This window comes from Bos taurus, chromosome 5, assembly GCF_002263795.3.
Source record: "Bos taurus isolate L1 Dominette 01449 registration number 42190680 breed Hereford chromosome 5, ARS-UCD2.0, whole genome shotgun sequence".
In the NCBI taxonomy this organism is placed as follows: Eukaryota; Metazoa; Chordata; class Mammalia; order Artiodactyla; family Bovidae; genus Bos; species Bos taurus.
Window position 1 is genome coordinate 94,945,094 of NC_037332.1, and position 20,273 is coordinate 94,965,366.

The 20,273-nt window shown below is 43.0% G+C and overlaps 1 protein-coding gene across 2 annotated transcripts; it reads left to right on the forward strand.

Moving 5' to 3' along the window:
- Positions 1-1,319: 1,319 nt before the first annotated feature.
- Positions 1,320-20,242, forward strand: ARHGDIB (Rho GDP dissociation inhibitor beta). 2 transcript variants are annotated; one of them, XM_005206973.2, is made up of 6 exons: positions 1,320-1,775; positions 12,096-12,279; positions 13,109-13,192; positions 15,125-15,201; positions 16,772-16,835; positions 19,573-20,242. In XM_005206973.2, the coding sequence occupies exons 1-6, from the start codon at positions 1,566-1,568 to the stop codon at positions 19,770-19,772; spliced, it is 819 nt and encodes a 272-aa protein (XP_005207030.1). In that variant the 5' UTR covers positions 1,320-1,565; the 3' UTR covers positions 19,773-20,242. The 2 variants fall into 2 exon arrangements, with proteins under 2 accessions (XP_005207030.1, NP_786991.1); NM_175797.2 differs by having other exon boundaries at positions 1,349-1,381; positions 19,573-20,241.
- The last annotated feature ends 31 nt before the right edge of the window (positions 20,243-20,273 follow it).

Here is a 20,273-nt window from a genome sequence, read left to right on the forward strand (position 1 = left end):
ATGATCACCACTTCCTTGATTACTTTAGTTCCATTGACTAAAGATAAGATTTAGCTGGTGCCATCAATATACAAAATGAAGTAAACAAAATGCATTACGTTTCAATGACAACAAAATTAATGTCAGTTTCTCCAAATATATTTGCATAATTAATCAGCTCTAAACATATTGGAACAATGTAAATACTGAATGCATGTGTATTAAGTCACTTCACTCATGTCTGATTATTTGTGATGCTATGGACCATAGTCCATCAGACTCTTCTATCCAAGGGATTCTCCAGGCATGTATACTGGAGTGGGTTGCCATGCCCTCCTCCAGGGGGTCTTCTCCACCCAAGGATCGAACCCACATCTCTTACATCTCCTGTATTGGTAGGTGGGTTTTTTACCACTAGCACCACCTGGGAAGCCCCAAAATACTGAATATTTAAATATTAATAACAACCATTTATTATTGGCAGCAGTTGTGGAGATTTCTAATGAAAATGTGGTTTGGGTGCTTTAGAAACTTCCCTCAAATGATTTAAATATGGCCTCTGTAACTTGTTCCCATTCAAATTACTTCACAAGCCATTTCCTCAAATAAGGTACAAAGTCAGTTTTAGCACTTTTAAAATTATAACAAGTTCTGACTTAGAAGACTATGAATTAATGAAGTTTTATCTTGCTATCTGCAATCCTTAGGTTAAATCAAAACAAGGCTTTGACTTTTTAAAAGAAAAATTAGTGAAAACTACAATACATAGCATGTGATGATTTGTGCTGGCATACAAGCCACATCTTGAAATTCTGACCAACAAAACTCTAAAAACCAATTTGAGGACCAATGTTAAGATTTAGGGCTAAATACGTGTAGTTAAAATTCATAATTTCTTAGCACCCCTTAGCAGTATTCACTGCCAGCAAACTTTCAACATATCTGGCTGATAAGGGAGCTGGCAGAGACCCCAAAGGAACAGAAGTTAGTCATACAAAGTAAGGCCTATGCGAATTTTCTGCTACTGGTTTTAGACAACTTGCCTCAGAAGTGTATGCACTGAAATGGCTTGATTTTTAGGTGCAGCCATACAATTATTCACAGCACTCACAATGATAGGCTGCAGACCCTTGTCTGAACCCTCAGGCAGCTGTGTGTTCACCTGGGTGGTCATGCTGTAGCCTGCACCATGAATCATCAAGAGTGCTGCTCAGAGTTGGCTGATCAAGAGATACGCAGCTTGAAGGAACAGGATTTGAGACAGCCCAGGGTTTCCTCTTTGAGTAGGTTTAAAACATTTTTTTTTTTTTTCTCACAACTTCCTTCCTGTTCTAACTGCCAGTACTCAGAAGTCAGGCTTGAGAGGCAGAGGCACCCAGGACGGAGACGTGGACCACTGACAGTAAGTTGAGATCCCTTCGGGGTGGGGAAGGCTGCAGGTGAGCACAGACAAATGCAAGAAATTTCTAAACCTGGCTACCGCCTGTACAGTTTATTTATTTTAAGAGGGGTTGTTCCTCTTTAAAATAAACCATGATAAGAAAGTTATTAAGGAGGCTGCAGAGAAGGGGAAGTCTGGGCAGGGAATGGCAACAGTGACTCAGGGGAGGCTGGTCTATGAGGGAGGGCGTGCACGCCTGCCCAGGAGACCCATCCTTCATGTCCTGGAGAAGGATTCCAAGGGCACCCGCCGGCAGTGCCTGGCCGGGTTCCTACAAGGTCGAAGCCGGCATCTGGCCAACCTCAGAAGCAAAAAGACTGTAGAACCAAGCTGTTACGAACCAAGCTGGTGCATGGTAAGTTGGTTGGTGCTGGGGTGGAGATGTGTGGTTTCCTGTTTTTAAGCAGACTTAAAGAGATGGGTTGAAAAGGAAAAAAAAAAAAAAACATGAAACTGTTCTCCACGGAAAGAATTTTCTGGGCACATAAAGGAAATATATAATGAAAGCCCCCCCTGGGGTCCAATGAGATTTAACAACCCAGTGGAGAGCATAGCAGAACGCATGGCTATTGATTCATCAGTCTACCGAGATGACATTTCTACCACTAGCAAAAGCCAGTGAGGTGGGCAGAAAGATAACTGCTGCCATTGCCAAGACCAGCTCTTTACATCTGAGAGGGCTAAAAGGAAACCCAGAAGACACCCAACAATTTATTGAGAAATGCACGCTTGGTTGCTCTTTGCTGGCATGCTCTATCTGACTCTTTGAGATCCCATGGACTGTAGCCTGACAGGCTTCTCTGTCCAGGGGTTTTTCAGGCAAGAATACTGGAATGGGTTGCCATTTCTTCTTCCAGGGGATCTTCCCAACCCAGATTGAACCCTGCATCTCCTGTCTCCTTCATTGCGTGTGGATTCTTTAGCTGCTGAGCCATCAGGGAAGCCCCTTATTAAGAGAGGCATTCTAGTAAAATTCAAGTAGGCTCAGCTAGGACACCTAGTCAGTGGGCCTTCCAAATGTTGTGGTCTGGTTTTGGCAGTCATGAGAAGTGCTTTAGGTGTGACCTGAAATACTTTCTTCTCTTTTAAAGGATGTTCCAGGTAGCACATGTTACAAACATGGTCTGTACTTCAACTCTGGTTTTTTGTTTAGTTGCTAAGTCATATCGGGCTCTTTTTGTGACCTCAGAGCACATTGGGCTCCTCTGTCCCTGGCATTTCTCAGGCAAGCATACTGGAGTGGGTTAAACTCTGGACCTAGGGTAATTTGTGGTATAAGTCAGATAAACTCTGAGGTGTTCTGTTCAAGGTAGGGGAAGGTAGATGCCTTGACTTGGAGGTCCCATGGTTGTATCTTCATGGAGAGACCAAGAAACACTGGATTCAGAGTTAGCATATTGGATGCTCAAGCAAGGGAAGTCAAGAGGTCTGTGCTGGCATCCAGGAAGTTCAGTCATAGGCAGTTGCCATTTATCTTCGCCATTGCTGGATTTCATTACATTTATAAGAAAAGGCCCCTCCCATAACTAGATATGACACAAGCACAGTAAGATCGTTTTATTCTTTCCTGATATGTGTGCAATTCTGAAATAAAAGTTCATTCACCACCCATACTACACAGATACAGCCCATGAAGAATAAGCAGGTTATAGCTGAACAAAGGCCAACAACCTCCAGGCACTGGACTATGGTCCTCTGTTATTTGGGAGAACATGAGCTTGTCCCTCAGGCAGTATGCTCTGAGCAATGAGCAGGTTCTGTTTTCAGTGGAAGCTCAAAATAGCTAGGTCAGTCTGATGGGAACATGAGGGCCTTGGCCAATTCATGGGAGCACAATAGATTCCAACTTCAGCAGGCCGATAGAGAGACACCCTGAGGAGTGGGGGTGGGGGGCAGTAAAAGTTAAGAAGATAAAGAGAACCAGCTTATATGGAGGGCCTTCTGTGTGTCAGATCTGGTGTGAGAAACGTATAAAACTGAATCCCATGAGGACACTGAGAGGACAAGAAGGCTCAGAAGTATGCAATGACTTTACTGAAGTCACACACTGATGCAAAAAACAATCAGTAGCTATGCTGCCTCAGAAGAACATTTTAGGAAATGCACCATGGCAGAAATGTTCTTTAAGCCCCCATTCTGAGCATCTTTGTTCTGGGTTAGTATTATTGTCACCCCAGATCTTGTATTAGAGTCCATACTGGCACCCCCCACAGATGGGTCTCGTGTTCCTTTTGAAACTTCAATACTTATCCACTTAATAAAGAATTACTGAGTCCCTCCCTAGTGGTTTCCACATTCTGGTCTCGCTTGGGTTTTCTTAGAAGAGTTACTATTCACCATGTGTGCTTATAAAAATTGTCTTTGGAAAAGTGTCAGTTGCTCAGTTGTGTCTGACTCCTTGTGACCCCATGGACTGTAGCCTGCCAGGCTCCTCTGTCCGTGGGATTCTCCAGGCAAGAATACTAGAGTGGGTTGCCCTTACCTTCTCCAGGCGATCTTCCTAACCCAGGGATGGAATCCTGGTCTCCTGTATTGCAGGTGGATTCTTTACCATCTGAGCCATAATTTTTCATGTTTAATTTAAAACCTCTGTGAGTGGACTAATTGCAGTGTAATCTTTTGCCCAATAATGGCTGCCTTTATGCAATTTTCTTTGCAGATTATTTAAAATGAGTATTCATGAAAGCACCTAGAACTGTGACTTTACATAGTAGACACTCAGAAAAGCTGAATGCATCCACTGAGTTCTCTCTCCTTTTGCATATAAATCTAGGTGTCCATGGGGCATTGGTTCTAGGATCACACCCATCCTCCTTGATACCAAAATCCATGGATGCTGCAAGTCCCGTGCTCTTGGTATCAAGAGAGGACCAACCGTACTATGAATGCCCAGGGAGGAATAACGTATTATATCTTGGGAAATAATTACTTCAAGGGAATCACTAAAGAATTCTGCTTCTAAGAATCTGTACCCCACCTCTGGCTTGATCTTAATGTTTAATGCATGTAAGAGGACACTGTCCTCTCAGGCACTGGATTGGTTGCTGTCTTCCGGCTCTGCAGTTGCAGTTGCTCTTGGTGGGGTGGAGGCAGTAGAGAGCAGCTCCCAATTGGAAGCATCAATTCCTCTGGGTCATTTGGGAATAGTGACACACCAGAAAGGAATTTAGAACCGAGACAGCGTGCTGTGTCCCAGGGGTTAAAGTTAGATTCCCCAGTGAAGCCAAATCACCAGGCAGCAGAGCAGACCCAAATCCTCCTCGACTGGCTCCGAAACGTCTGTGGTCCTTCAGAGACAGTCCAGCTCACCATGACCTGCTGTAGACCAATGACCTCCAGTTTGGGGAAAGTGGGCATATCCTAGACATCAGGAAGTAAAGATGACTGGGTGACATAGAATGCTGATGCTCACATAGGTACTTCTCTGCTGGAAACCCCCTACTTCTGGCACTTCCCCATTTCTTTCTATTCCTCCCTCAACTCTACCTCTTCTGTCTAATCCTCCTGGCCGGTGCATCAGGTTGTGTGATTAGGCAATTTCGGGGCTTGAGTTAAGTCTCCACTGTGCTTTCCTCAAGAGCCAAAGGACAATCTCTCTATTTGCTGTGCCTGTGTCTCCTATCATTTCCCATCAGTCCCAGAATGACCTCTGGCTTCACTTAGGAAAGGGAGCAATAAATAGAATCTAAAATTAAATTGCTCTTTAAAGAACTAGAATAGTGACGATTGCATTTTACAGGCTGATTCAGTTCCTAAACAATCCTGGCAGTTCCCAGAACCTCTTGTCTCTTCCATGCTCCTCAAAGAAACCAAATCTATTTTTAAGGAGGAAGGAGAGGACTTTGTCAACATGGCAGAGCCCAAAGAAAGCCTTGGTGTCTGGCAGTCAGGTACCTCGATGAAGCTGAAACCAGCAAACACAGAGTATCATGAAGAAGCGAGGAGAAGAAGGGAACAGAGGGTAATTGAACATCTACTGTTGGCCAGAATAGTCCTAGAACTTTTCACGTCTTCTCTAACTCTTCAACTCCATCAGAAAAGCTTATGATTCCCACTTTACTGGTAAAAAAAAACTCAGGCTCAGTGAGGCTAATAACACCCTTACATCCTGGAACGTCAATCATGGACACACATTTTGAATCTCTAGTCTATCTGACTCAGTGCTCAAATCCCAAGAGACACAACAAAGGGTCATTGTTTTATGAATTAACCAGGTGGTTTGTTTCATCTAAATTCAAGAGTTTTACCTTGTCTTTGCCTTCCACTTATTCAGAACTGCGTTATGAACCAGAAGAGTGTGCTGCATCCTGAGACTGGTAAATTCTTAGGTGTATGTCACTTCCAGTGTCTTGGAAATTTCACTGAATTTTTAAACAAAAACACTGATTTGTGCTGTTATACCCATGCCATGAATACCCACCCTAATTTAATTTGGCATTTTAATTGAGCCTGAGAGGATTAAGTTCCTGCCTCAGCCCATCTAATGCTTGACCCTATTTCACTGAGCAGTAAACATGGGTGTGAGGGTTCGCTGTGAAAATTCACCTGTATAGGCATCTGTGAAGCAGGAAATAAAGATAACTAGAGAGGTGAGCACATGAAAACAGAAAAGAAAAGCGTATGTGCTTTGGGGCCTTATTAAATATGTAATTGATAATTCCCCATTTCACGTTAGGGCTTCCCAGGCGGCTCAGAGGTTAAAGCGTCTGCCCGCAATGCGGGAGACCTGGGTTCGATGCCTGGATCGGGAAGATCCCCTGGAGAAGGAAATGGCAACCCACTCCAGTATTCTTGCCTGGAGAATCCCATGGACGGGGGAGCCTGGTGGGCTACAGTCCACGGGGTTGCAAAGAGTTGGACACGACTGAGCGACTTCACTTTCACTTTCATTTCACTTTTACTGTGTAAAGAACTGTAATCAAACACAGCATGAAAACAAGCGACACAGCCCTGCTCTTTGTGGAACAAGGTACAAGCCCCAGAGGGAGGTGAGCACAGCCCAATCTAGAATGTTCTATGCTGATGATATGGGTTCTCCCCAGCCTCACATCCACTTCCTCTTTCCCTTTCTTGGTTTACAACCTTGTTTAAATTAAGGACAGCCTTAGAATCACTGAATTATGAAGGAGCCTCAGAGATCTTTGAAGGCAACCGTTTCACTCTGCAGAGGCCAAAACTGGAGCAGAGGTTTAGCAGCTTGCGCAAGGGGACATGGGGTAGAGTTGCACCGAAATTCTCTTTAGATGACACTTCCCTGACTTGCTAAAGCTGCCCTGCAGAGTTTTGCAAAGCAGCACTCACCTCTGCCTGTGCAGCATCCCCCATGGAGATTCTCAAGATAACCAATAAGCTCTCTAATTTCATTATTGCTTCTTAATAAAGACAGCTGGAGTGACAGAGCTTAGAGCCTGCTGTCAGAAACCTCCCCCCGGGCTCATATTCATGTTGTCACTTACACAGCATGCTTTCTCGGGCAAGTTATTTACTTCAAGTTTGGTTCCCTAATCTGTAGAAGGGAATGATGATAACAGCCATCCTTAAGGCTATGGTGAGGACTAAGTGAGATAATCCTCGGGACAGGGTTTAGCGCTACGCGTGATAGCTGGTAGAATTATTGTTATCAATAACAAAACCAGATGTTCTTCACAGACTTACTGAATGAATTTATGGTTTTGGGGGTGGTGGGTAGTGGGGGGAAGGAATAATTAAGGAGTTTGGGATGGGCATGTACACACTGCTATTCCTAAAATGGATAACCAACAAACACCTACTGTACAGCACAGGGAACTCTACTCAATGTTATGTGGCAGCCTGGATGGGAGTGGAGTTTGGGGTGGGATGGATACATGTATATGTATGACTGAGTCCCTTCACTGTTCACCTGAAACCATCACAACATTGTTAATTGGCTATACTCCAACACACACACAAAAGCTGTTCTTTAGATGATGCAATTGGAGAGCAACCTGGCATTTCCCTAAAATTCCTACAAAATGGAAGGATAAAAAGAGAAAAATGAGGGAGTTCCCCAGTGGTCCAGTAGCTAGGACTCTGTGGTTTCACTGCCATGGCCAGGGTTCAATTTCTGGTCAGGAAACTAAGATCCTGCAAGGCACATGGTGCAGCCAAAAAACAAACAAACAACAAGAAAAACAAACAAAACACACACACAACACAAACAAAAAAGTTTTAAACTATTTTTAAAAGGAGAAAAATGATACTTGTAGTTCACTATACATACACAGCTTGGGAAACTGTTGTCAAGATATATTAACCAGTTGGGGCTTTGGGAGAATCTGAAATTTCCCGGAAATGAATTGTAAAATTGAAAATGCATACTCTTTGGGGAATTCACATAAATAAACAATATGAAATAATAAAACAGAGGCAGATAGCCTTTTATACAGGTGAAATAAGGTAACTGAAGGACAACTGAGCTGACACCTGACTACAGGTAGCAACCTTAGAAAAGGAAGCACCTAGAGATGGTCTCCCCTAACCTGTCACCTCCCAAGATGAGGAAAGGAAGATCACAGGGGTTGGAAAATTTGCTCACAGGGTCATAGCTAGTCAGTAGCAAAGCCAGAATGAAAACTCATGCATGATGAGGCCTAGTTCATTGAGGGGATAATTATCCAAAATCAAGTAGATCGACCCAGAACTCTTCCCAAACCACAGCTCTTCTGCTGGACTATGGTCATGTTCCCTGAGATCCAGACGTTACTCAGTATCTCCTCCTGCCTCTGCAGGTCCAGGGTTTCAGGTTCACAGACTTGATCCTTGGCTTGAGGCTGAGTTGTGTCATTGGTCGGGCCAGGCTTCAGAGAGAAGCAAAAAGTGAAAAAGAAAGTGAAGTCACTTAGTTGTGTCCAACTCTTGGCGACCCCATGGAATGTCTGTCCACGTTCCTCTGTCCATGGGATTTTCCAGCCAAGAGTACTGGAGTGGGTTGCTGTTTCCTTCTCCAGAGGGTTTTCCCAATCCAGGGATCAAACCTGGGTCTCCCGCATTGTAGGCAGATGCTTTACCATCTGAGCCACCAGGGAAGTCCATGCTTAACACTCAATGCTTTGCTTCACTGTTTCCAAAAGTGATAGTTTCAAGGTCATGTTCTTAATCATGGACTCCAGTAGAGTCTATGAAGGACTTCAGGGCTCCACGAATCCCTGTGCTGCTTGCACAATTTCATGGGCTTTTGCTTTTCTCCTTTTATAAGGACCATGACTCTTACTAGATTTTTAAAGAGACTTGCAATCTCCAGAAAGATTAAGAACCACCAATCAAACCAGCTGGGCATTTTTGGTATGGATAGATTGCTCATCCCCCAACTTTTTCCACTTTGGAGAATAACTTAAAGAACAGTGTCTTGTAAATGCTAGATGCTCATCAAATATTTGTGACCTTCATTTTGCTTTCAGAAGGGCTTTCCCTGAGAAGTGCTTTCCAGTCCTTTCTTTGTCATTTTATGACATTTTCATCTTTTTTTCTTTTTTCTAATCAGCTTTTCAGAGTGAACTGATTTGGAGTCATCTGACTTCATATCTCTTTTTCTTATGCTATATAATTAGACCAAATTATTTTCATGTGGTCCCATTTTCCTCCTCTTGACTGCCACAATTTCATATCATAATCCCACATTATTCTCTGTTCTTCAATGTCTTTAAATAAATGTGTGGCTCATTTTCATTGAGCAATTATTATATCTGTTTGCAGTGGATCAAGGAAATTTAAAAGTGACATGTCTCTGATTTACCAATTAAAAAATCAAGATCTAGATGACAGATAAATTATGTTGCCAAGTATGACACTATCAAAAGTTAGAAAATACTGTCCTAGACTAGATCTTTCTCTCTGTCTCTGTTTCCCTCTCCTTTCAAAATTGAGATTTGAGGGTACAGAATTACAATTCCCTGTGTGTGCGCTCAGTCACTCAATCATGTCCGACTCTTTACAACCTCATGGACTATAGCCTGCCAGGTTCCTCTGTCCACGGAATTTTTCTAGGCAGGAATACTAGAGTGGGTTGTCATTTCCCTACAGATTATTAAAATCACCTTGAGCTAATTAGTGCCTGGATGTGGTGTCATCCTTTCGTAGTCAAACTTTAAGCGCATGACTTGTGAGAACCAAGTAATACTTTCCAGAAAGGCCTCTCTACAGTGCTGAGATGTCCTCATAAGGTGATAGCTTTGCTGATGCTCTGTCTGCAGTTTTTTTATGTGACCTCTACCCTGGGTATTTGGTCAGGCTCCTGGGTGTCACCAGAGGAGAACCTGTCTCATCTAATTAGTCTCATCTGCGTTGTTCTTTATCTGTGGCTTAATGGTTGTCCTTAAACTACCCACAGCCTACAACCTCCACCAACTGCATCCTTCATCGTTTTTCCAGCCAGTTTATTCACTTTCCCTGAGTGTTGTTTGGAATAGGACTTGAATTAGTCACTCTGTTGATTGTGCTGTTCCCTAGAGACTCAGCTCTGAGTGGTTCTGGTTCTTCGGCAGAAGCAAGAGTTGCCATAGCAACAGGCCTACAAGCTTCCTTCCTGCACAGGAAGTGGACCCAGGCAATGCAATACTGTTTGCAGAGTTGATCAAGGCTTATAGTGTTCAGCTTGTTATTTTTCTGGAAGAAGATAGATGAGCCAAGAGATATCATTTTTTTTCCTTTCCTTTTTTTTTCCCCCTGTTAAAATTGCTTTTGTTTAGCTTCACTTCCAAATTATTTTTCTTCCCATTGCCAATAATAGCAACATTAAATTTGAAACCACAACTGATTTTGGCCACAGATAGCTTCAAACTCTCAGAGGAACCTTATAGAACTTGGCAGGGTCACTCAAGAGGAGATGTGATAAGTATTGTCTTAGAGTTCTACCACTTCGGAACAGTAAAGCCTTTACCCAAGGCAGGGAAGAGTTACCCTGGGAGCAGAATGAAAGGAAACCAGGAAATTATCTCCTTGTCTAAATATCTCCCTTGTTTCCCCCAAATAGCTCCATTTCTGCCAACCCCAGGCCTGAAATTCTTCCTAGAGATTCCTTCCTCTTTATTAGGACAGGGTATCTCATTGAGATACATGAACTTGGGCAATTCTCTTAAGCTCTGGGTTTCGAGTTTCTCAGTGATAAAACAAGGGGAAGAGAATGGCTACCCACTCCAGTATTACAGCCTGAAGAATTCCATGGACAGAGGAGCCTGGTGGGCTACGGTCCGTGGGGTCACAAAGAGTTGGACACGACTGAGTGACTAGCAAGTTTTTGGACTATATCACCTCCAAGGTTCATTTCAACTCTGAAAAGCTCTGACTATACCTGCTTTAAGAAAAATAATTTTAAAATTTACAATCAGTCATTAACATTTAAGTGTAAATAATTGTATTAGATCTTCCCTTGATGTTTTAACATAAAACAAGTAAATGTAGATGATGAAGGAAGAAAATAGGGTATGCCCAGGTAAGGTCTGAGAGCATAAGGTCACAGGAGATCTGGAGAAGGGAAGGAGGTACTAAAGGAGAAGTGGAGATGGACAGAAGGGTACTAAAGAGACAGTTGCAATTTGTCTAGAAGTTGGAATCCTTTATTATTTTGTGTTATTTCAAAAGAACAGAAGCTCGTTAGATATAGAACCTATTAACCCAATCAATGAGCACTTATAAAATGACAAGTATTCAAGTGTTTCGGGAGATTCAAGAGACTTTTTGGTGGTCCAGTGTCTAAGACTCTGAGCTCCCAATGCAGGGGCCCTGAGTTTGATCCCTGATTGGGGAACTAAATCCCATATAATGCAATGAAGACCCAGGGCAGCCAAATAAATTTTTAAAGTGAGAGAGAAACAAAACCCACTAGCTGGCCTTGGGGAATTATTAGCAATGTTGGGAGCCGGGGGAGGACACTCAGGCAGATATCACAGGGGCTAAAACTTCTCATGACTTGCTTTTGAGCTCTTGCAGGAGTTCAGGGAAAGATGCAATGAATGGGGAAAAACTAACTTGCTTTACCAAGTACTTGACACCATTATGACTGGGATTGTATTGATACATGCTGAGCACTTTGACACCTGCAAGACTGGCTAGATTTGTAGGACTATGATCATTTCTATAACTCTCTGAACTGGGGCTGTTCATTCATTGTTCAGGATAGCTTGTGCTGTGTTGCTTCACTTGTTTTATAGTATTCACAAGTGAGTTACTTACTGTCAGTTTCATTGAGTGAATAGGAGGGATTCATCACAGTATGAAAACATTCAGATATGTCAAAGGAAAACCTAGAATGTGTTATATTCTTATTTTGTGAAATAGAATGAGGCTGAATCAGAGGGAAATCTTCTGGAAAATCATTGACAATTACAGAAGTTTATTAGGGCAAAAATAGCACTAAGAGTGGGCTTTCCTGATGATTCAGTGGTAAAGAATCCATCTGCCAGTGCAGGAGATGTGGGTTCAATCCCTGGGCCAGGAAGATCCCCTGGAGAAGGAAATGGCAACCCACTCCAGTATTCTTGTCTGAGAAATCCCATGGACAGAGGAGCCTGGCAGGCTATAGTCCATGGGATCGCAAAGAGTGGGACAGGACTTAGTGACTAAACAACGACAAGACTAAGAGCAGCCCCTCAAGCATAGCTCATATCCACGGACTTTTGGCCAATAGATCCTCACTGTCTTTCTTTCTGTCTCCCTCTAGATCAAAATGACTGAAAAGGCCCCAGAACCACACGTGGAAGAGGATGACGATGAGCTGGATGGCAAGCTCAACTACAAGCCCCCCCCACAGAAGTCCCTGAAGGAGCTGCAGGAGATGGACAAAGATGATGAAAGTCTAACTAAGTACAAGAAAACGCTCCTGGGGGACGGTCCTGTGGTAGCAGGTATGTGTATGTGAGGAGACAGAGTGGGGCAGGTCGAGGGGCACAGAGAAGGCAGACATTTGAGCTACTCAGGAGCAGGTGCAAAGAAGAGTTTCCCAAGTGCTTCTAAGGTTAAGGGAGTGAGCTGCAGTCTCCATGTGCCAAACCAAGTTATAGATGGATGATTAAGTTTTCTTTGGAGATAAAGGGTACGTTGCCTTGAAATAGACAAAAATAACACATAGGAAGGATTTAGGAGTTTCAGACTATTACTCAGAATTGGATTCTCTCCATGGTCTCTCACGTTCTCTTTTTCTCCTTCTCACTCCTTACCTAACATCCATCATTTCCAATACACAATGGCAGAGTCAGACATGGTCCAAATATATGGATGCACCCTGCCCAACCAGCAGAGTACCTTCCCCCTAGCCACTCTGGAAATGTTTGCTATTGATGAATAAGGTGGGCCTACAAGTACCTGGGTTCGATCCCTGGGTTGGGAAGATCCCCTGGAGAAGGAAATGGCAACCCCCCTCCAGTATCCTTGCCTGGAAAATCTCATGGACAGAGGAGCCTAGTGGGCTGCAGTCCATGGGGTCACAAAGAGTTGGGCACGACTGAGCAACTAACACACTTACAAGTACCTGAAGCAGAAATAGCTTCACAGGAAGGTCCAAGGTCACTAAGACCAAGCCTGGTGAATCTGCCACTTCCATCTTTATTTCTCCTCTAGAGACAGAGATCCATTTTTCTTTTTCATCTTCTCTCTTTCCTACTTGAAATGTATACACACACACCCTGTATGTATATACCTCTTCTCTGTGCTCACAGTGCCTTATAATTTCTGCAGACCCAACAGCCCCCAATGTCACTGTCACCCGCCTGACCCTTGTTTGTGAAAGTGCCCCAGGACCAATCACCATGGACCTCACTGGTAAGTGATCACAGCTCTTCTGTTTGGTGGGGACCTCATGTCATCATGAGGACAAGGGCATGGTTTTTGTCCCTTGTCCCAGCCAAAAAAAAAAAAACCTAGTAAAGTAAACAGCTTCCCAAGTGGCACAGTGGTCAAGAATCCACCTGCCAATGCAGGAGACACAGGAGACTTGGGTTTGATCTTTGGCTTGGGAAGATCCCCCGGAGAAGGAAATGGCAACCCACTCCAGTACTCTTGCCTGGGAAATCCCATGGACAGAGGAGCCTGGCAGGCTACAGTCCATGGAATCACAAGGAATCAGACATAACTGAGTGCACACACACACATACACAAACACACACACATACAATATAAAGATCAGAGAAAATATTGATCCTGTGTCAGCTACAGAACTTACCTGAAGGCAAGAAGAAATCTAAGACCTCCTGATTAATGCTAGGAATTCCATTGTGAAATATGCAGTACCTTTTTAGCTTAAAACTCTGATTCTTTGAAAGAAGCAACTTCCCTCACTAAAGATGTACAACTTAACATGTTATTTTCTTTCACTTTATTGCTGCCAAGATCAAATCCTTTCCTGAAACTTAGGTCTGGAGGAGATGATGAGAGACTGGAAAGGTGGCTGATTTGGGGGAAAGTAGGCCACTGGGAGAAATGAGGAAAGGGCCACCGAGCCAGGGGTTGGGGACATCAAAGGCAGGTCTTTAGTGAAAAAAATAATAATAATTATTATTACCAGATTCATAAAATAGACTCATGAGACAGAACAGAGCATGCCTCTAGAACAGCAAGCTTAGGAGCAAGGTAGTTCCCCTCTCATAAGACAACCACTCTTTACCTTATATGGGCTTTTTGTCAGAGGGAGGAAATTGGAGGCTGAAAAGACACACTTCCTGTTCAACTGAAATCATTAGAGCAGAGTCCCACATTCAACTACCCCCACGTTCTAGCATCTCTCAGAAAGAAATTCTCTCTCTCTCTCACCGGGCCTCAGACCTCTTCCTGTGAGAAATTGTGTAAAGTTAACAGGTACAACTGTCATTTTGCAAGATAAGGTCTGAAGTAGTACTAAGGAAACCTGCTCTGTTCGGAAAGGCTCAATCATCGATCCTGCAGGGAAAACTTGGTCCCTGTCCCTTTTTCCCAGCAACAAAATAAGCTTGGTTTTCTATCAGCGAAAAAAAAGCTACTGAAGTGAATCCTAGATGTATACAGAGGAGGCTGGTGCCAGCTATATGCATGAAGCATCTGCACAAAACTGTGCAAAACACACACACACAGTCACCCCAAATGTCAAATTATACAGGATCACTTTGGGAAAGGAACAAAGACCACCTCTCTAACCAAGGTACAGGAATTAGAGGGCAGATCCTGGTTTTATGGAGCCTGAAGCCTTTAGAACTTAAGTGATAAGCTTTCTTTTCCTTAAGAAAAAAAAAAAGTATGAAATTGCAAATGCAAAAGCAAAATTAAGTACAAAAATCTATTTTTAAAATTTTTTAATTTTATATATTTTTTAGAATGATAAAAAGGAACCAAACAAGCACATTTTCTAAAGCTTAGAAAACACAACACACGTTAACAAATCTACAAAAACAAATAGCTGGCATTCTTACATAATATTTTTCTCCTATATATTTGAGGACTGGGGGCAGAGTCTTTAAGCATAAAGTCTTGCGTATTCTTAAGGTTGCAGTCAAACTTGGAGGGAAAGCTCTATCATGTTTCTTTCATATCGGCTATAAGATTTCAGGAATTCCAAATGTGTATTTGTGCAGCGAGTAATCTCAAACATTCTTTGACCTGAGGACCATAGGGACCGTGTTGCCCTGAGGAGTCCAGAAAATGGCTCAGGAGCTTCAACTTCATTCATCTCCTTGTGAATGTCCTTTCAGCGAGAATTAACTCTTTTAAAATTCACTTCTACAGGGGATCTGGAAGCCCTTAAAAAAGAAACCTTTGTCCTAAAGGAAGGTGTTGAATATAGAGTCAAAATTAACTTCAAAGTAAGTATATGGCCCTGTATGTTTGTATAAAGTTTCAATTCTTCCTGTAATCAGAAGAAGAAAAAAAATCAAATTTCTTACATTATCACATTGGCATATGTTTGTTAATTTCTATTTCTCCCTAAATCTGGGCTCTCGGTTTTAGTTCCCAAAGCTTCTTCCTCATGGGGTGGAAGACAATCGGGAAGGGTGGGCAGGCAGAGGCAGGGAATAACAAGGAATATTCACACTTTCCTTTTGTCCATCTCAACCATGTTTATATTAAATGGATGATCTGTGGAGCAGTAGAAAAACAGGAGTTTTTCTTTTTTGAAGTCCTTATTACCACTCCACCACCATTTCCGTCTTTTTTTGGTCTTTTACCCACCAGACCACATCTTCTACTATGCCCAGGAGACCAGCTTAAAGGCTTCTAGAAGGATGTGGGTTTTTTTCCTATATCTATGAGTCACATGCAGAAGTTAGAAGAGTTAGAAAGTTCGGGTTTCATTTTATCACTCTTTCTTCAATGAAGCTGTTTTCCTTCTGTCTGCTTTCAATAGCTTTATGCTACAGGTTTTGCTGACCGACTGTTCCAAACCTAAGCAAGAAGTATTCATGGCTACACTACCCCATTGCCAACAAAACAAAATGTATCACTGAGAGACTGCTCTAATTGTTCTGTCCAAAATAAAAACAGAGCCCTGGTTATTGTCAAAGAGAAACAATACTCTTTCATTCTTACATGGGTGAACAATTAACCAAGCCATCCAGCTAATGGGGTTGTGCCCACTTTAATTTGCTTGTATAAACATGACCATGGTATAAAATTAACAGACCGGTTCAGCCCTAGGTAGAATGAATCATGGAAAAATAAAGTGCTCGAGCTGTCTATATTTTCATTCCACTTTAGTAAATTTTCTTTGAAAGGCTTGGGAAAGTGGCAAGATTCCAGACAACATCTGAGAACGACAGCCATCCAAACTATATGCCAGAGGCAAATGGATTTCACCCATTATTTTCATCCGAGGGGGGTGTTTTCCTGTGACTCATCTCATCTCTAGACTCCAATCACAGTTATGTTACAAGCAAAATCATCTTCTAGGTCCTACTGTCCATTACGACTTTTCTCCCTGTTTGTTCTTCATATGTTTGGTGGATCATTTCTGAGATTAGGGTTTTCAGATATTTACATAATAGTTTCCATTAATGCCTTTGTAACCTAAAAACAAGAAAGGCCTTATGGACAGTCTTCAGGGAGAAGGAGCTCAAGACCCTTCTCTGGGCCATGGAGGAAGGAGAGACGTAATGTAGAATACTGAGACTGTTTTAATTAACCATCTCCTCCCCCACACCAAAAATCATAGTATTCAACAATTGGAACCAGCTTCGGTAACATTGAGTCTTGTGACTTCCTTTCTTTAATCTCTGCCTCATCGCCAGGCTACATGATGGTAGTAACTTATTTTGAACTAAATCTTCAGTCCTTTCATCCTTAGAGAAGCCTCAGTTAGGTCAGATCAGCATGAAATATGAGGAAAAATTGAAGACCCTCTTTAATCTGAATCACATGGCTCCTTCCCACCTACAGGTGAACAAGGATATTGTGTCAGGACTGAAGTATGTTCAACACACCTACCGGACGGGGGTGAAAGGTAAAGTATCCACACTTACCACTGTACCAAACTCCGCTTCTCAGGGACACGTAAACTTCGGGTTATTAGCGATGTTTAGTCCTAAATTCATTGAAGAATCTGATGACAGCTGTGGACATTCACCCTTGCAGAGCCACGCACCTACTTACTTCCATGTTAACAGAAACCTAGTTAAGACTGGGTCAGCCACCGACCTTCAGCATTCTGCTTCGGAAATCCAATTTTATTACTTATAAAGGGGAAGAATAAGAATTCGATACCTGGCTCGGTTAGATCCTCCGGAGGAAGGCATGGCAACCGACTCCAATATTCTTGCCTGGAGAATCCCATGGACAGAGGAGCCTGGAGGGCTACAGTCCATAGGGTCGCAAAGAGTCGGACACGACCTAAGCAACATAGCACGCAAGCAAACACAACCAAGTTTGAATTCAAGTACATAAATGTACTCTTGAATTTTTTAAAAAAGCAGTTCACAAGTAAAAAAACTGCTGCTGCTGCTGCTGCTAAGTCGCTTCAGTTGTGTCCGACTCTGTGTGACCCCATAGGCGGCAGCCCACCAGGCTCCCCCATCCCTGGGAGTCTCCAGGCAAGAACACTGGAGTGGGTTGCCATTTCCTTCTCCAAAAAAACCTGAGTGTCAGAGAAATCCGAGAGGAAAGACCTACCCAAATGGGAGGTGCTAGTAGCATATGATAGGCAGGTGCCAGCGGAGGGGTGGGCTGCGGTGCTCAATTTCCTGGCCAAAGAATAGGGGGGGCCGGGGGGAACTCTTTCTAGAACTGAGAAAAGCGGCTCAGATGGTGAAGCGTCTGCCTACAATGCAGGAGACCCAGGTTCGATCCCTGTGTAGGAAGACCCCCTGGAGAAGGCAATGGCACCCCACTCCAGTACTCTTGCCTGGAAAATCCCATGGACGGAGGAGCCTGGTAGGCTACAGTCCATGGGGTTGCAAAGAGTCAGACAGGACTGAGTGACTTCACTTTCACTTTGTAACTAAAACAAATAATATCACATTATTTAATCTACAGTTTCCTTGACAAGCTGCACCTAAACGGTGCATGTTCAGTTGGGTTCTGTTAATAAGAGCAGAGAAAAATGAAAGGTGGAAGGCGGATGAAAGCACTTTAAACGTTTCGTTAACCTACTGGTGTGAAACAGCGTCCCCTAGAGGGGTGAATCAGTAATGCATAGGTCAGTTTCACCAAATCCATCAAAGAGGACTAAGGAAGACAATGATCAGTTAGCATGGAGCACGACTAAGCGACTTCACTTTCACTTTTCACTTTCATGCATTGGAGATGGAAATGGAAACCCACTCCAGTGTTCTTGCCTGGAGAATCCCAGGGACAGAGGAGCCTAGTGGGCTGCCGTCTATGGGGTCACACAGAGTCGGACACGACTGAAGCGACTTAGCAGTAGCAGCAAAGACCCACTTAATGACTCAAATCCCACAGAAGATAGTTAACCTTAAAGATCGTCCTTGCTCTTCCAATACCTAGTCTCACGAAAACATAGTTCAGTTTCCTATTTTCCTTTGGGTGTAAAGACTCTGATGTATCACTTGGGCAAAAGGTTGTCAAGAATGTCTGCAGCTATTCCTCCAAACTTATTCAAAATAACAGCCAATTTAAACATCACCTGCCTGCCTGCCCACCTACCTTTACTTAAACTTTCTAGTCCTTATTATTCTTAATATATATCCCAGTTGCTTACCTTTTAATAACTCTGGTTGGCTATTTTTACCATCTGTTTCAGTTCACCACTATAAAAAAAAAAAAAAAATTATTGGTTTTCCCATTTCATCTAATTATTCCATCCATGATTTCTGTTCATTCTGATCACCAGCTGTTACCTTATCTCTTGCAACTATCCACAGAATGATAGTTTGTAGATAGAAGATCCTCAAGGTGTATTATATAGAAAAGAAACTGAATCCCCGAAACGTAGATAGTAGCAGGGCTGAGATCAGAACTCTGGTCTCAATTAGTTTCAGGGTTTTTTTAATTGAGATATAATTGGCATATAACATAGTGTTAGTTTTAGGTATACAACATAATGACCTGTACCTGTACATATTGTAAAATAATTACCGTGATTAGTCTAATTAACCCCCATCACCACACAGTTTCAGTTTTTTTTCTTGTGATGAGAACTTTTAAGATCAACTCTCTCTGCAGCTTTCAAATACACAACATAGTATTGTGAACTATGGTCACCGCACTGTACTTTAGGGCTTCCCTGGCTCAGTTGGTAAAGAATCTGCCTGCAATACAGGACACCCAAGTTCGATTCCTGGGTTGAGAAGATCCCCTGGACTTACTTATCTTGTAACTGGAAGTGTGTACCTTTGGAGTACCTGGAATTCTTTTTGTTTGTTTGTTTGTTTTTTATGATATAATCTGCTATATCTTCATAGAGTCTTGATCCTCATTGATTTAGGGCACTAATTCCTCAGCTTTCCTAAATCTCAGAGTTAAAGACACTGATTCTTGGGACTCACAATAGTACTAACCATAGGTTGAGAGTGGGTCAAAGTATACTACATTATGAAGAGATTCCAACTTTAAAAAATGTTTTTAAGGAAAAAAAAAAAGTTGCTCCAGGTAAATCTGATATTTAGCCAGGCTTGGAAACTATTACTCTTGGCTTTGATCACAGTGAGCTCTGCTCCAAATTGTCACATGCAGTGTTTCCATCTAACAGGCTCTCACCCTAATGAACTTTTCTTTTTTCCCAGTGGATAAAGCAACGTTCATGGTGGGCAGCTACGGGCCTCGGCCAGAGGAATATGAGTTTCTGACTCCAATTGAGGAGGCCCCCAAGGGCATGCTGGCCCGAGGCACTTACCACAACAAGTCCTTCTTCACCGATGATGATAAGCATGACCACCTCACCTGGGAGTGGAACCTGTCCATTAAGAAGGACTGGACAGAATGAGCGCCCCAGCCCTTCGCTCTGCCTATCTTTGCCATCCAGAAGAGCCCTTGGTCCCTCCTCCCTGATCACAGTTGGGGCCCTTTCCCAGCACCCTCCACCCTCTTAGCACTGCACCCTTTCCCACACGGAGTCTCCCAGTGATAGCCGAACAAGATGCTTAAAATTGGGCTTTCGTCCTGCCCTCCTTCTGATCATGCCCAGATCTCCGAAGTTCTCTGTCCCATAGACGATCATTTAATATTCCTTCTTTTATTCCCATTTGAGCAACTGGAGATCAGAAAATGGGCACACTAGCACAGTCCTTCTGTCTCAGGTCCTTGTCTCTCCCTCCCACCCCTGGATTCTCCTGGTGGTTACTGCTGGTTCAGTGAAGGTCGATCATCACGTTCCCTGCCAACTGGGGGTTTTCTTTTCTGGGAGACACTGTAAACAGCACAAGAGAACAAGAATAAAGCAGTTATAAGAGCTGACTGAGACCCTCCTTTCTCTGCATTCTCCCTT

Coding starts and splice junctions, on each gene's coding strand:
- ARHGDIB (XM_005206973.2), top strand. CDS start 1,566: ATGGCAACAGTGACTCAGGGGAGGCTGGTCTATGAGGGAGGGCGTGCA. Junction 12,280..13,108: donor GGACGGTCCTGTGGTAGCAG/GTATGTGTATGT, acceptor TAATTTCTGCAG/ACCCAACAGCCCCCAATGTC. Junction 15,202..16,771: donor GAGTCAAAATTAACTTCAAA/GTAAGTATATGG, acceptor TCCCACCTACAG/GTGAACAAGGATATTGTGTC.